The 15,588-nt window shown below is 40.7% G+C and overlaps 1 protein-coding gene across 1 annotated transcript in view; it reads right to left on the reverse strand.

Moving 5' to 3' along the window:
* Window positions 1–15,588, reverse strand: part of st6galnac3 (ST6 (alpha-N-acetyl-neuraminyl-2,3-beta-galactosyl-1,3)-N-acetylgalactosaminide alpha-2,6-sialyltransferase 3) — a 108,100-nt gene that overhangs the window by 60,463 nt on the left and 32,049 nt on the right. The window contains exon 2 of the mRNA XM_080861470.1: window positions 8,496–8,675. Coding sequence (XP_080717596.1) covers window positions 8,496–8,675 — 180 coding nt within the window. The remainder of the gene's footprint in view (window positions 1–8,495; window positions 8,676–15,588) is intronic.

Consider the following 15,588-nt stretch of genomic DNA (forward strand, 5'->3'; position numbering starts at 1 on the left):
TTTCACCATACTTCTGCTGCAGAGTAGCTGCTTAGTGACAAATAAACAAAAATTGAGGTTTTGGTTTTTAAAAGGCATGTGAGCAGTTTACAGTCACACAAATAAAACCAGCAGTGAACATTATTGTTTCTAATCTCATTTACATGCATTACAGAAGAGTGGAAACCTCATCTAATAACTACAAACCCCGTTGGAACACTTTTTATTCAGTATGCACTGGAATCTGGCTCCCAATAAATCTGAGTTTTACGTCCTATAAATCAATAAAAATGTTACGGCCTCCTCCTCTTCCTCTCCTCGCTTTGATTCATGTTTCAGTTCCATGTTCACGACGGCGCTGTTTCAGTGTGGCCTGCAGTAATCGCAAACAGAGTGCACTTTTATAATCCGAGTAATTCCGGCACTCTGATAAGTACGAAATCGACTCACCAAAGCTTTAGATTTTTAATGCATGAGCGTGTTAAAAATAAAGTGGGTTATTTAAAAAGCAGGCTTAATGCCGGGGACACAGCCATCATTAAATTATAGCACTGGGGTGTGAACTTAACCTTGGCTTGTTCATTAAAATGCTCTGAACACGATTAATTAATAAGCAATAATTATTACATTAACTTGCCAAATATTTCATTGTATGTCTCTGGGACTTCGAAGTCTTTCTGCTTAAAAAATTAGCTTCAGCTGTCTCCATGGGGGAAAGTGGTTCATTTCAAATGCTTCTCTTGGGGTGTTTACATTAAAATAAAGGAGAAAAGTACAGTTCACATTTGAAACCCCTTCTCAGAAACAAATGATTAAGAGGTACATTAACGAAACATGAAAATATCCCCACGTTTAGTTCTGCACGAGCTATTTATGAGTTCTTTTAATAATAACCACAGGTCGTCCAGTGGGAGGCAACCTTTTTTGAAACTTTGATTACTTAGATTCTTTGTAGTGATTTAGTTTTTTATTTGTTCAATTAATCTTGAGTAGCTTACAGTTTGTTTTATATAATGCAAGTATAGGACCAGGTAAAGTTCTGTGGATGTTTTGTTTGATTGTTTTACTGCTTTTATTCTTTTGTTTTGTTTTTATACATAACTGATGATGTAGTGCTAATTACCCAACATTTTACTTTTAGCATGTTAACCGAGTGAAACGGCAAAAGGGAGGTGGTGACCATAATAACTATAATAGCTTTTAGCATAGTATTCTCACTGTGAGCATGCAGTCCCTGTGTTTGTCGACTAATTGTGCTTTGAAACCTCAAGTCTGACCTTTGGCTGTTGCCATCTTGGGATTCTGGAGCTAGAAGAGGCATGCAAAGGGTAGAGTGTCTAGGAGATTACTCACGGGCATGGTTTTCAAATACATGGCCTCCACTTACTAAAGCATACCCAGTTTTATCATTTCATGGCTCACTCACACTACAGTGAAAGCAGGACCACAAACTCCTTGTGACAAAGGAAATTGGGTGGTCTTCCAGTGATTCAATTATATTTTTTCACATTCAATAACTGGTTGGAAGGAGTTGTGGTCACCAGCTAGTTGCCCAGAGTTTAAGCATGCCACACTCTTACCCCTTTTAATCAAGAGGCGACTGCACAGGTCACCCAGAGGGAGGCAACCTGTCTCCAATCAAAGACTTAACTATTTATAATAAATCACAGGCAGACTGGCAAAGGTTTCCAAACAGCAAATGTGCCAACACATTTGCTATCGGTCTATGCACAATTCGCCTGTGACATGTCTCTTTGCTTAAGGGGACTTGACTTAACTAGTTTCCAACTGGTTGTATTCTGGTTATATTCCTCTCTAACAGTAAGGCTGCCAAGTACCTGTCATTTTGCAGTCAAATCGTCATCCTGCACCAACTACATTACTATTTGTTGAGGAATTTCTGAATTTCTGCTTTAGATCTATGAGAGTCTGGTTGAATTCTGCATGTAAGTAGTTAATGTGAATTTCTGTGTACACAGATGGATAATAGATTTGCAATTTTAACCAATTCATCACAGTTAATTGCTGTGTTATCACAAACTGATAGCAGACTGCCTCCATCATATTGCTGTTTTATGGCCGTCTCAACAAAACAAAGGCACCCTGAAGACAGCAGCTGACAGCGAGTGATTACACACCAAGTCGCTGTCTATAAAGCAACTGTTTCAAGGGCAACAAAACACAACTTTGTTGCACATGGTTACAATAATTCTGATCATGCTCCAACACTGTTTTCAAAAAGTGCGACTGTGACATTATCCGACATGGAAACATATGAATCCTTGGATTTAATGCTTGAGAACATGAAAGAAAAACAAAGTGTCCCAAGGTCATAAACAAGTAAGCAATGGGGTGATTGTTTTTTCCCCACAAACTACCACGAAATCACACATCTTTCTCCAACCAGAGGAGTCGCCCCCTGCTGGATATTAGAAAAAATGTTGCTTGAAACCTGCATTGTCTTTTTACTTCAACACAGCTACAAGCACAACCTTGAGCTGCTAGCATGGCAGTGGACTTGCGTGCTGTAGTATTTTAAGCTTTAAACTTTTAGACCAGGAGTCACCAAACATCCCTCACTAGATTAAAGGCTTTGTTATACATGTTTAATTAATCCTATTAATCCTTGTCTAAACAACAAATGGTGCTAAATGAATGTTTACAGCACCATTACGCTGCTTCCCCTACCTATAGTGCTTTCTGGGTTGGGTAACTTACAAATTACTTTCAAATTAGAGGCTCAATATTTCTAAGTAGCAGCAGCTAACTTACACTCACTGGCCACTTTGTGAGGGTAACCTGTTCAACCGCTCAGTAGCATAAATATCTAATCAGCCGATCACATGGCAGCAACTTAATATATTTAGGCATGTAAACTAGGCCAAGGCAACCCACTGAAATTCAAAGTGAGTATTAGAATGGAAAAGAAAGGTGATTTAAATAACGTGGCACGGTTGTTGTAAGACTGGCTGATCTGAGTGATTCAGAAACTGCTGATCCAATGGGATTTTCCTGCACAACCATCTTTGGGGTTTACAGAGGGTTTACAAAAAAAACGAAATAGAAAATATCCAGCAGTTCTGTGGGTGAAAACGTCACCAGTTATGCAGAAGAGCATCTGGGAGTGTACAACATATCAAACCTTGAAGCAGATTTGCTATAGAAGGTAAAGCTCAAATCATCTTAAACTGGCTCCTTGAACATGACAATGAGTTTGCTGTGCTCAAATGACCTCCACAGTCACCAGATGTAGTGAAACGGGAGCGTCCCATCACGCATGTGTGGTCAACATATCTACAGCTGTGTGATACTATCATGTCAATATGGACCAAAATCTCTCAGAAATGTTTCCAACACCTTGTTGAATTTATGCTACAATGAACTAAAGAAGTTCTGACTGCAAAAGGTTTGATCCAGTTGCAAAGTGATTGAAGAGTGTAAATGTCTTTCTGACATCTTATCTGACATTTAATCACAAATCCTATTTCATAACAAGGTAAACCTGGATACTACAAATAAATACAAAAAACATTTTATCATTATAAACTAATAAAAATAAGAAAAAAAGGCATTTTAACCAGATGTTTCCCAGACATTCTAATCTAAACACCAACACTAACTCTGAAACACATAATTCTTCACTAACACAGGTTTAATTGTTTGGCATTATTTGAGCAATCAAAGCACAATCAAAGCAGATGGTTTTGGATGTTATGTAACAGATGTTTATGAAGACAAGTTTTAATTGGTGCAAGCAATTTTATTTTATCTCTTGTCTGCAAGGAGCTGATAACAACTTAGAGAGGACTTACATACAATAATGCATATTTTATTAGCCGGTGCAACACGGGCCACAAACAAGAAGCTTTCTCATTAACGTCCATTAGTATCCACAAAGTGCTCCAAAACTCAGACCACTTTCGAAACACACACAGTGGAAAACGTTGTGAGAAAGGCCTGCATTTAAAATGCTCACGTCCAAATGAAAATATAGAGTTTCTCCCTCGCTCTGTGATGGACCAGACACATGGATGTAAAGTGCCACAAGAAAAATGTTTTCTATTTCTCCCGAAAGCAGCGCAGGAACAATTTATCACAGCTGGAGACAGACTCAATCAAATGAATAAAATAAGGCAGGCCATACCCCTGCTACCGGGTTATGCATTATACATGTTTGCGAGAGGTTTATAACACTTCAAATGACACCTCACTGGGGATCATGTGAGATTGCCTTACTGTCCAGGTGAAATGCTACAGCTTCTAAAGGTGCTGCTGTGTACTTAACAGAGGCTGACAGCTCACACAGCAGGCCTTCATTCCCGACTTCATCACTTACGACACCTGGCGCGGGAGTATCGCCTTGACCAGACCTCCACAATTTCATCCATCCTTTGTCAGAAATTTCATAAGAGTGCAGAGCACTTTTGACACTCATTCTCAGGCCAATCACTGCCTTCCTGATTAGATATAGAGAACTCACTGGTGGGGGAATTTGAGCCAAAAGAGGCCTAATTCTGTAGAAGCTGCCAGTCTTTTTTACGATGATTTACATAAATCTCCATGGGGAGAGGGCAGTGATTTAAGCAGTCTTGTCTGGAGGCAGAAGGAGGTGCAGACGTAGAGACTGGTGTAAAGTGTGATTGCCTCTGGGCCCATGTTGTGTGGATGAAACTCTCCAGAGGCAGAGGATGGCGCTCTGCATTAATCTGCGAGTATCATCCTGCTGAATATAAGACATCCACTTCACATGAATTGACTTCGAATTCTCATTTTCACCCGGAAATGTTACACACATTCATGCTTAGTAAAATGTACATTTTTTAAAACATTTTTTCACCATGACTACTCAATATCCAATAGCATAAGCACAATGGGCTGTGTTTAAACAGGCTGCCTTCCCAAACAATAAACACAGCTTGGTTTTTACATTTTGATGTGGTGGGAATTAAAAGGCTTTGATATTTCAATTTCCATAAATTGTGCAGGGAATATACAGCACAAAGCTGTTTGAAGGCAGAGGAATGGGATCACGGACACGGGTGTTTGGGATTAAAAATAAATAACACTCACAAGGGACATTAAAACGAGCATTTTCAGATCCATCACAGAGAATCTGATATAATAAATTAAGAAAACTCTTAAGGGGGTGCTCTATTTTGAATAGACTACACCTTCATTGTGAAGGTGAATGCTTATAGAATATAAATGTACTGCAGGAGAAAGGGTTACTCAAGTATGAAGTATTATTATATTACAAATGTGTTGCATTATCAAATGTTTACAAAAAAACATAGTGGGGAAAATAAGTATTTGATGCCCTGCTGAATTTGCAAGTGTGATTGCTTACTAAGAAATTAAAAGTCACTAATTTTATGGTTGTTTCATTTTAATAGAGAGAGACAGAAACAGATTATATATTTGATTGCCTACAATCCCTGATTCCTGCACACACAGATGAGAGATTACAATCAGTCAGTTACTCCTGATCTCATCTTGTTTCATGTATAAAGCACACCTGACCACAGAATCCGTTTGTTTCATTCCAGTTCTTCCACCAGCATAGAGAAGACCAAAGAACTGTAAAGGTTAGAATAATTATTCAAAAAAGGAAGAAATATAAAAGAAACATCAGTTGCCCTCAGTCTAACACCATGTACCTCCATCCCTCAGCCAGAAGCTTCAAGTTGGGTCATAGATGGGTCTTCCAGTATGACAAATGACCCAAAACATACCGCTAAGGCAACAAAGGAGTGGCTAATGAAGAAGCACATCAAGGTCATGGAGTAGCATAGCCACTCTCCAAACCTCAATTCTACAGAAAATCAGTGGAGTTGGCTGAAGCTATGAGTTGGCAAGTGACAGCCAAGAAACCTAAAGGCTCTAAAGTGTTTCTGTAAAGAGGAATGGGCCAAAAACTCCTGAGATCTGTTCAAATCTGATGACCAATTGCAAGAAATGAAATGAAAATTAAACTGCCATAAAAATTAGAGACACGTACACTTCTTAAGTGAGCAAATTCAGCTGGCATTTAGCTAATTATTTCCCCTAATGTATATCTATGTAAAATGTGAGATGCCTTTATCATAAGCAGCAGAAACATTTTCCTCTAAAATAAAATATATGTAAGAATATGTGAAAGATACTTTATTAATATTAGGAAGATTAAAGCCAAATATTGAAGAATTACACCTGCACCTCTGTCATTAATTTAAAAACATCTTTTAATCTGCTTATGCTCTCTTAATCTTCTTAGTTTGCCTTGATAGCTGAAATGACTTTTTTACCTTCGGTTTTGTTTGTTAGTTTTACTGAAATCCTGAATTCTGTTATTTACTGGGAACTAGAGCAGGGAGATATGACCAAAAATATTTATCATGATATACATTTGAAAATTTGCGATAACGATGATATAATTGACACTAGACAAAACACTTTACAACTCCACAACTTTATTAGTGCAAAAAACAAAAACCATCAATGTATTTTCACTTAAACAAGCAGCTGTTTTTTATGTGCATTAAAGTTATATAAAAATTTAACAGTGCAAATGTAAATCCCTTGCTGACCAAAAGGCATTTCCGGTGGAAATTGGCCGACATATCCTCAGCATAACCATGTATAATATCCACAAAACTTAAAGAGAGGTTATACACACACAATACGGTAATATTATGTTGAAGCACAGTATGTATCACTCCGCGAGGCTCCTGCCTACGATAGCCGTAATGCTCCGACAATCCATCAAGCGATGCGGGTTCGTAGCTTAGCAAAGTCTGACGGGTGAAAGCTAAACCAGTTCCACACCACTGAAGTTGCAGCATTTTTACAAACCAGTTCTGGTTCATCCGTTTCATTCAACGATCTGCTTTCGCCCTTCTCATTCTCCGTCGCCGCCATACTTTTTCCGCCATGTGAGTATGAAAACAAAGGCACTGCGCATACGCGTTTAACCCATATTCTATCGCGATATTTCATTTTCTTATCTTTGCCCAATATTATACCGGTATTACCATGAACTGTATGATATGGCCCAGCCCTACTGGGAACTTCTTGGCTCTTTATCACATTTGAAGTTAACCCTTTGGCTTTTATTATGGTTTAAAAGTGTGTGTGTTTATGTGTGGGGTGTGGCCAATTTGATTGGCAAGGGGGCAGACACAAGTTGCTGGAGCCAATCACGTCAATCCAAGGCTTCACCTCTGCTAACTGAGGCCACTGAACTCCACTGTGTTGCAGTACTGGTGGTTTTTGAGGGCATTTAATGAAACTGACTGACACAATATTAAATCCCGCTGTGTGGTACAACAGTCTGCACTGATCAGTATTTTATCAGTTTGTTACTTAGCTTAATTAGTAAAATAATTCCCAACTCAAAGAGCTGGAAAGAAGTTCACACCCCAAAATCAGTGCTGCAGCACGCTGGATTGTTTTCACACATTTTGATGTGACGGTTGCTATAACATGAGGCTGAGCTAGCTAGACATAAAGAAATAAATATATTGGGGACTGTAGTTAGATAAAAGATAAATTAAAAAATAATAATAATTAAAAAGGGCAGCACGGTGGCACGGTGGTTAGCACTGTTGCCGCACAGCAAGAAGGTCCTGAGTTCAATTCCACCATCAGGCCGGGGTCTTTCTGTGTGGAGTTTGCATGTTCTCCCCGTGTTTGCGTGGGTTCTCTCCGGGTACTCCGGCTTCCTCCCAAAGTCCAAAGACATGCAGCTTGTGGGGATAGGTTAATTGGACAATCCAAATTGTCACTAGGTATGAATGTGAGTGCAAATGGTTGTTTGTCCCTGTGTGTTGGCCCTGCGACAGACTGGCGACCTGTCCAGGGTGTACCCTGCCTCTCGCCCTATGACAGCTGGGATAGGCTCCAGCGCCCCCCGCGACCCTGAAAAGGATAAGCGGAAGCGAATGGATGGATGGATGGATGGATAATAATTAAAAAGACATAAAAAAGAAGTTTGAGTTCTTTAAGAAATGACGTCTTTGCCATCACAGTTGTTGTTGCAAGAGGGATCATTTTGTTCCAGAGAGTTTGAATCCTGGCGGGTCTATTGTTAATCTTTAGTGATTAAAAAATAAAATGATAAAAGATATATTTTACTTGAATCAAAATCTTTTGTTGTTTATTTTGCCTAAAGACAATCGAGTTCATTTCCCTTACTTTGACTTGATACATTTAGCTTAGTTTGCTGCACCTCGCCTGCAGATGCACCTGACCCTCAAAGTTTGAAATCCACTGAATTAGCATTTTTTTTTAAATTTCATATAGAAATCATCAGCATCTATTATCAGCATATGTTGATAATTTAACATTCATCGCATTTACATACAGTTTCGAAAACAATTGACAGTCTTCTGATTTTTTTTATGCGAATAATATGAAAAAACACATGAGAATAGAAGTGCAAATGTTATCTAGCATCTACAAATAAATGAACACTTAGTGAGATGTAACAGCTTAACCTATGTGTGTCTTCCCTGTAGTTCCAGGTGTTTGTTCCTCACCTCCTGTTTAGGAATGCTGACGTATCCCAGGTGGGGCTTGTAAGGCTTGTATGGCTGCTTGGAGAACAACGTCTCGCCAAATACAGGCTGAAAGAGGAAGGAGGGCTTCTCAGAATAGTTCACCACCACCACAAAGAGCGACACTGCCACAATCAGACTGGTCGCGATCAGGGACTTCCTCTGTGGAGGGAGAGAAAGCACATTCATGAGAAGCCTGACCAGTGCACAGAATAAAACCTGAATATATGTTAGAGCAAATCTAAATGTGGCCTTTCAGTATTTTCTGTGGTTTAACAGCTTGGGCTGAATGATAAGCAGAGAAGAAGATTTGCAGTTTCATCGTAAAACTGTAACTGTGAAAGTCAACTATTTGTTTTGAAAATAAAATAGCATGATAAAAACATATTTACACTAAAAAGATAATTGTGTGTTAGATTCCAGATGCCAACAGTGCACACAGTTGTGCATGAAACTTAGTGGGGAAAACAACACTTTAACATTTAATAACACTGAGCTCAAAGGAAAAGATCAGTGAAAACAAGTTCAGCCAACAGTGGCACGATTCTTTCAGCAAACTCAATACATGTTGACGCTGCAAACCCCTAAACTAGATTTAATCTTATTCTTCAAAGATTTCAAAACTGAAAGTTAAAGCTTTAAGTTGATTATTTCACTTAACAAGACATCACAAGACATACAAACACAAATATATTGAGTACATTAGAATACAACATGATATACACAAATTTCTCTAACTGTAATTTTGTGTGGTGATTTATTTTCACTCCTGATAATCTCACAAGGTCAGGCTCTGCTGTTTGTTTGTTAGTTACTGAGCGTGTGCATTTTGCACAGCTAAATAGGTAAAATTGAAGGTGACAGTCATTTACCAGGATGATTGCTCGTGCACATCACCAGGAATTCATGGCATTTGAGCTTCATTTTTGTTAAATATGATGCCGCATTTTAATGTCCTAATACCACCGCATACAGTTAGGTTCACGGATATTTAGCACTATGACCCAGCTTTTGTTATTTTGCCTTCATATATGACAAAATGTAGCTTAAATGATAAAAAATTTAAAGTATTGCATCAACTGTTTTAGGAAATTCTCCATTTTTCATAGGCTGACATGATTTTAAATATGAGTGTTCACATCACCAAATACTGTTTCCTTCTTTGATATGCTCTGTTACACCCTTACTGCAGCCGCCTTCAGTTGGCGCTTGTTTGTGCAACTCTCTGCCTTCAGTTTTTTTGTATTTGATAACTAAAAAAACATGCTCCGCTAGGTTGAAATCATGTGACTGACTTAACCATTAAAAAAAATGTCCCATTTCTTTACCTTCAGAAACTCTGGGGTTGCTTTTGCAGTATGTTTGGGGTCATTATCCATTCGCACTGTACAGGACTGTCCGATCAGTTTTGCAGCATTTGGCTGACTCTGAGCAGAGAGTGGGTCCTGTACACTTCAGAATTCATCCTGCGGCTTCTATCAGCAGTCACATCAGTAATAAACACCAGTGGCCCAGTTCCACTGGCAGCCATGCATGCTCTTGCAATAACATTGCTTTCACCATGTTTGACAGATTTGTTGTGTTTCTTGGACCATGAGCTCTTCTTCACTCACCCTCCTTTCACTCTAGTTGTTTATACATATACACCATTTTGCATGTCATATTCTAACTCTAACCTGTGTGTTATTTGTCCCGTCTCTCTCCCCTCATACCCCACCGGTCACAACATAGCTGCACCTCCCTGAGCTTGGTTCTCCCGAAGGTCTCATCCTGTTAAAAGGGAATTTTTTGTCCCACTTTTGCCAATAGCTTGCTTGCAGGGGGTCATCTGATGGGACTTCTGTCTATTTTTGTAGGGTCTTTAACTTACAATATAAAGTGCCTTAATGCAATGTTAATTAAATTGCATCAAAGTCCTCTTCTTGGTTATATCTATGCAAAGAGGGATTTTTTAAATAATTGGATGCTCTTTTAGATGTTTTGTGGCAAATTTGGCCTTCTTGTTCTTGTTCACACCTTTGTAGTTTCTCTATGTTCATGTCGATTTTAACAATGGTACATCTAATTCATTGAGAGTGTTCTTGACTTGGTTAGACGTTGTGAGGACGCACTAATTTTGTTAAACCTCTTGAATTAAAAGTGAAAGCCTGCAGATTAATGACATCTTGGTTGTCTGCTTAAAATGCAATTTTTAGTGTATGCAAGAGGTAAATTGTGTTACTGTTCAGAACTTTATTTATGGGCCTAATTGTATTACATTAGGTTGGAGAAGGAAGACAACCTTGTGCATGAGGCTTATTCAGTCACAAGAACCTCTGTAATGGATTTTTTGACTATTTTGGGGAAATCTGAATGGGTCAGTCAGTGTTTTGAGTTCAAGGCAAGACTAGCTGCTTGTTGAATGTCCAATGACTCACTGAGTTGTCCTATTTGTGTAGAGTACAAAAAAACTCTATACAAGCTCATTGTACACAATGTTAGTGAACATGCTGTTACGTTGCAGTCAAATAGCATTGTCGCTCAAGCTTGTGCAGCCCAACACGTTTCCCCACTAGCATCAAGTCAAACTCGGAATCCTCCAAGTCAAAATGAACCAGACAGCGACAACCTCACATTCAACCTTGATGATTCTCCCATCCCAGAGCAATGGAAAGAGCGAATTCTGGGAAAACTGAGATCCATCCCTGAAGTTTTTGCTCTCAATGACATGTCCCATGGCCACACCACAGCTGTGAAGCACCAAATCAAATTGAACAATGAAACACCTTTCAAAGAACGGCCAAGGCCCATACACCCAAGTGACAGAGAAGCTGTCAAACAACATTTAAGAGAATTACTGGATGCAGGCATCATTCGAGAGTCACAAAGTCCTTTCGCCTCACCAATTGTTTTGGTAAGGAAAAAGAATGGCTCGATAAGGCTATGCATAGATTACCGTAAACTAAATCTAAGAACTATTCGAGATCCATATGCCCTGCCAAATATTGAGGAGACATTCACAGCTCTGAGTGGAGCTAAATGGTTTTCGGTCATGGACCTTAAGTCCGGTTACTATCAGGTGGAGGTAGCCGAGGAGGACAAGCCTAAGACAGCCTTTGTGTGTCCTCTTGGCTTCTATGAATTTAATAGGATGCCACAGGGTGTTACAAATGCCCCAAGCACCTTCCAACGCCTGATGGAGAAGTGTGTGGGTGACCTCCACCTCACCGAAGTGCTTGTCTTTTTAGATGACCTGATTGTGTTCTCAGACACATTAGAAGAGCACGAATCCAGGCTAATGAAAGTTCTTACTCGCTTGAGAGACTACGGTCTTAAATTATCCCCAGAAAAATGCCACTTCTTCAAAACATCTGTGAAGTATTTAGGGCATGTTGTGGATGCTCACGGAGTCCACACCGATCCCGAAAAGATCTCTGCTCTGAAATGTTGGCCGCGCCCATCCAATTTCAAAGAGCTTAAATGTTTTTTAGGCTTCGCTGGATACTATATCAGTGTCTCATTCTGAGTGGAGGGATATTCCTTCTTTAAGTTGAGTTACCACTGCCAGTCTCCTTACGATCCTAACTGAACCCAACAAGAGTAGATTCTCAAATATTTTTTTTTCCTTGACTTTGTATGACAGATTACTGTGGATTTGACTGATTTTGGACTACTCAGTTAAAAAGGGTGACAACTAGTGGCGAGCCAGCCAGGAGATTGGCATAGTGGTTTTACCTCCAACTCATATGACACACTGAGTGATACGTTTATTTTCGAAAATGGCACTTGACCTTTGTGAACACTTTAGAGTTGATAGCCAGAAAACCCTGCTTATTACAGGTATTGAAAGACATCGTAGTGAACATGATATAACTAATGTTTTTGAAGTCAATGGTAAGATCTCTAACATTGTCAGGGTCCCTGATGAGCCACATCAGCCCGAAGGCAGAACACTTATAGTGTATGAGTCTGAACAGGCTATCTTAAAGATAGACCCTTCCACCTTAGGGGAAGTTGTCAGCCCTTTAGACCCTACAGTGAAATGGGTTTCCAAAACCGTCAGAGATATCACCCAAGAAGAAATGGGCAAGGAAGTGGCCCGTAGATACCTGAAGGAACTTGAGTTTATGGGGGGCAGTGGGAGGGCAGGCTTCCTCAGTATTTTCCAAGGCGAATTGCAGGCCAGCCCTACCCCCCAGACTGAGACACGATCACCCGTTGACCATAACGTTAATACGACAGCTGACATCATTCCCAATACTGATTCAAGTGAACCCGTAGAACCCACAAGTGCTTTCAGCCCACATACTGACACTTTTGCTGGTCCAGTACATGTAGACGAGAGCATCTACAACCCTTCGCATATTCAGAAAGTAGTGGTTGAACATGTTATTCGTAATGAGCCAAGTCACGCACCCCTTGCTCACGCTAAGATACGTACCTTCTCAGGCCGACTTCCACAGCCCAACGGTGAAGTCGACTATGAGACATGGCGTACCCAAGTCGATCTTCTACTCAGTGACCCTTTCCTGACTGATGCCCTCAAAGTGAGGAAGATACTTGAGAGCTTACTTAGCCCCGCATCTGAAATTGTAAAGCCTCTGGGGGTCACTGCGACACCAAGCACTTATGTCACTCAGCTTGATTCAGCCTTTGGAGTTGTTGAGGACGGTGAAGAGCTTTACACTGCCTTTCTTGGCTCGAATCAAAACAGCGGAGAAAACCCATCTGCCTTCTTGAACCGTCTTCACAGCCTTCTCACACGAGTCATTTCTAGAGGGGGAGCCCCTCTTACAAATGTAAATGAACTGCTTCTTAAGCAATTCATTAGAGGTTGCTGGGACCAAAGCTTGATAATAAGTCTCCAGCTTGAAGCAAAAAAGAGCTTTCCACCCTCATTTTCGGAGCTTCTCCTCATGTTAAGGACTGAGGAAGAGCGTCGTTTCGCCAAGTTGGACCGCATGAAGAAACATTTGGGTGCAACAAAAGCTGCTGCACATGCACACTCGGTTTTTAGTATGCCCACCCTTGGCCAAGCGCCACTTGCGACTCCTACTCCAACCGACAGTGAAGCTGTGAAACTCGAACAAAAAGTCAATGAACTCACAAAGCAAGTTGAACAGTTAACTTTAACTCAAAGGCCAAGGAGCACCACCCCAAGTACTGAACCTCTTGTAAGCACTAAATCCAAATCTGTGAACCCAAAACCAAATGAAACTGCCAAGCTTGAAAGTCAAATAGCCGAGTTGACCAAACAAGTCCAAATGCTTGTCCAAAGCCAAAGACATTCAACCAAACCTGAGAAATATGAGCCCAAAAATTCTCTAGCTGTCAACACCAGAAACTCACAGACATTTGCTAAAGTTCCTGGCACACCTAGGGCATGGTTTTGCTTTAAGTGTGGGGAAGACAATCATATTGCAGTAAGCTGCACAAATGACGCTAATCCTACACTTGTCTGAGAAAAGCATGCAGAGTTGAGAAAGAAACAGGCTGATTTTGCTGCACGACAGGCCACAGCCCCGTTTGCTTTAAACTAGTGGCAGCTCCTGTCGTGGGACACCCAGGAGCTGAAACCCTTGATTCCCCCAGTCCCGAGACATTAGCTTGTGGTCCTGAAGTGCAAATCACAGAACCCATTCATCCCATAGACAGCCTAGATCCTAACTTCCTCTTCCCTCAAGGTCTCATAGGCCCACGCTGTGCAGCCTCAGTACTTGTTGACGGGGTACCCTGTGAATCCATAATGGACTCAGGCTCACAGGTTACGACCATTTCTGAGTCTTTTCACAAGATGCACCTTTCCCACCTTCCCATCCAGCCAACACATGCTCTTCTTGAAATTGAAGGAGCAGGAGGGCAAAACGTGCCATACTTGGGTTATGTTCAGACTTGGATTACATTTCCCGAAAACATTGCAGGCAAAGAACAACAATTAACTGTCTTGGCCCTTGTTGTTCCTGAGTGTCACTTTAACAGTAGAATTCCGCTGTTGATAGGGACAAATGTGCTTTTACGGGTTTATGGACAGTTAGTACATCAAGATGGTCCCAAGTTCATTCGTAAGCTACACTCTAAGCAGTTTGCAACGATCCTTCAACATGTTGCCCAAGTACAAAGAAATGATACTCATTCCTGCCCTGTCATGTTGCATAGCAAAGGGGCAGTGACAATCCCTGCAAGACACAAACAATGCCTAATGGGAAATGTGAGGTTAAGAAAGAACAACCAGAACACAAGTTTTGTCCTTGAGCCGCATGAGCAATACAAGTTACCAGGTGGATTGCTTCTTGAATCGGCTTTAGTAGACATTCCTTTTAATTCCAGCAGTAAAGTACCTGTCATACATTGTTGTCAAACGGGTCAAAGACAGCCCAGTGTATGTTGTCAAACCGGAAAACGGAGACGGCCCCCAGCGTACATTGCACAGGGATTTGCTTCTCCCTTGCGGGTTCTTACCTGTTGAAGATCAGGTTGGATCGGACTCTCAAAATGTGAATCAAAGGAAAATGAGGACCAGGAGTAAACCAAACTGCACAAAAGGCAACGACAAGGATAATGGAGGAGAGTACAGTGATGAGGATGAGATGAGTGATGAAGAGGAATTATGTTTTGGCACATGGAATCCACAAATCATCACAAAAGGCCCTTACATTCAAACTGAGTCAGCTCATCCTAAAGCCCAACAGCAATTGGACAGTCATCCCCCTGTATCATCCCCTGACACTGCTGTACCGGAAACGTCCTTACCTGATATTGGAAAACCTACTTTGACACAACCTGAAGTCTCTAACACAAGTCATGTGGACTATGTTCCTTCCGATGCTAGGTCTTCAGACCATGTTGTGATTGACTGTTGTGATTATGTCTCTGTAAAGCACTTTGAATCACCTTGTTGTTGAATTGTGCTATACAAATAAACTTGCCTTGCCTTGCCTTGCCTTGACATTCCCGAACCCAACTTGACACCTACCATGACTGATGCAGATCTCACTCCACCAGAGCCTGCAGTCATTAATGATGATGCTGTTAGTACTGATGCTGGTGCTACAGAACCAGTGAGGTTGAGGCGCTCTGACAGAGAAAGACGCCCACC

The sequence above is a fragment of the Rhamphochromis sp. 'chilingali' genome (genome assembly GCF_963969265.1).
Source record: "Rhamphochromis sp. 'chilingali' genome assembly, chromosome: 16".
Lineage (NCBI taxonomy): Eukaryota > Metazoa > Chordata > Actinopteri > Cichliformes > Cichlidae > Rhamphochromis > Rhamphochromis sp. 'chilingali'.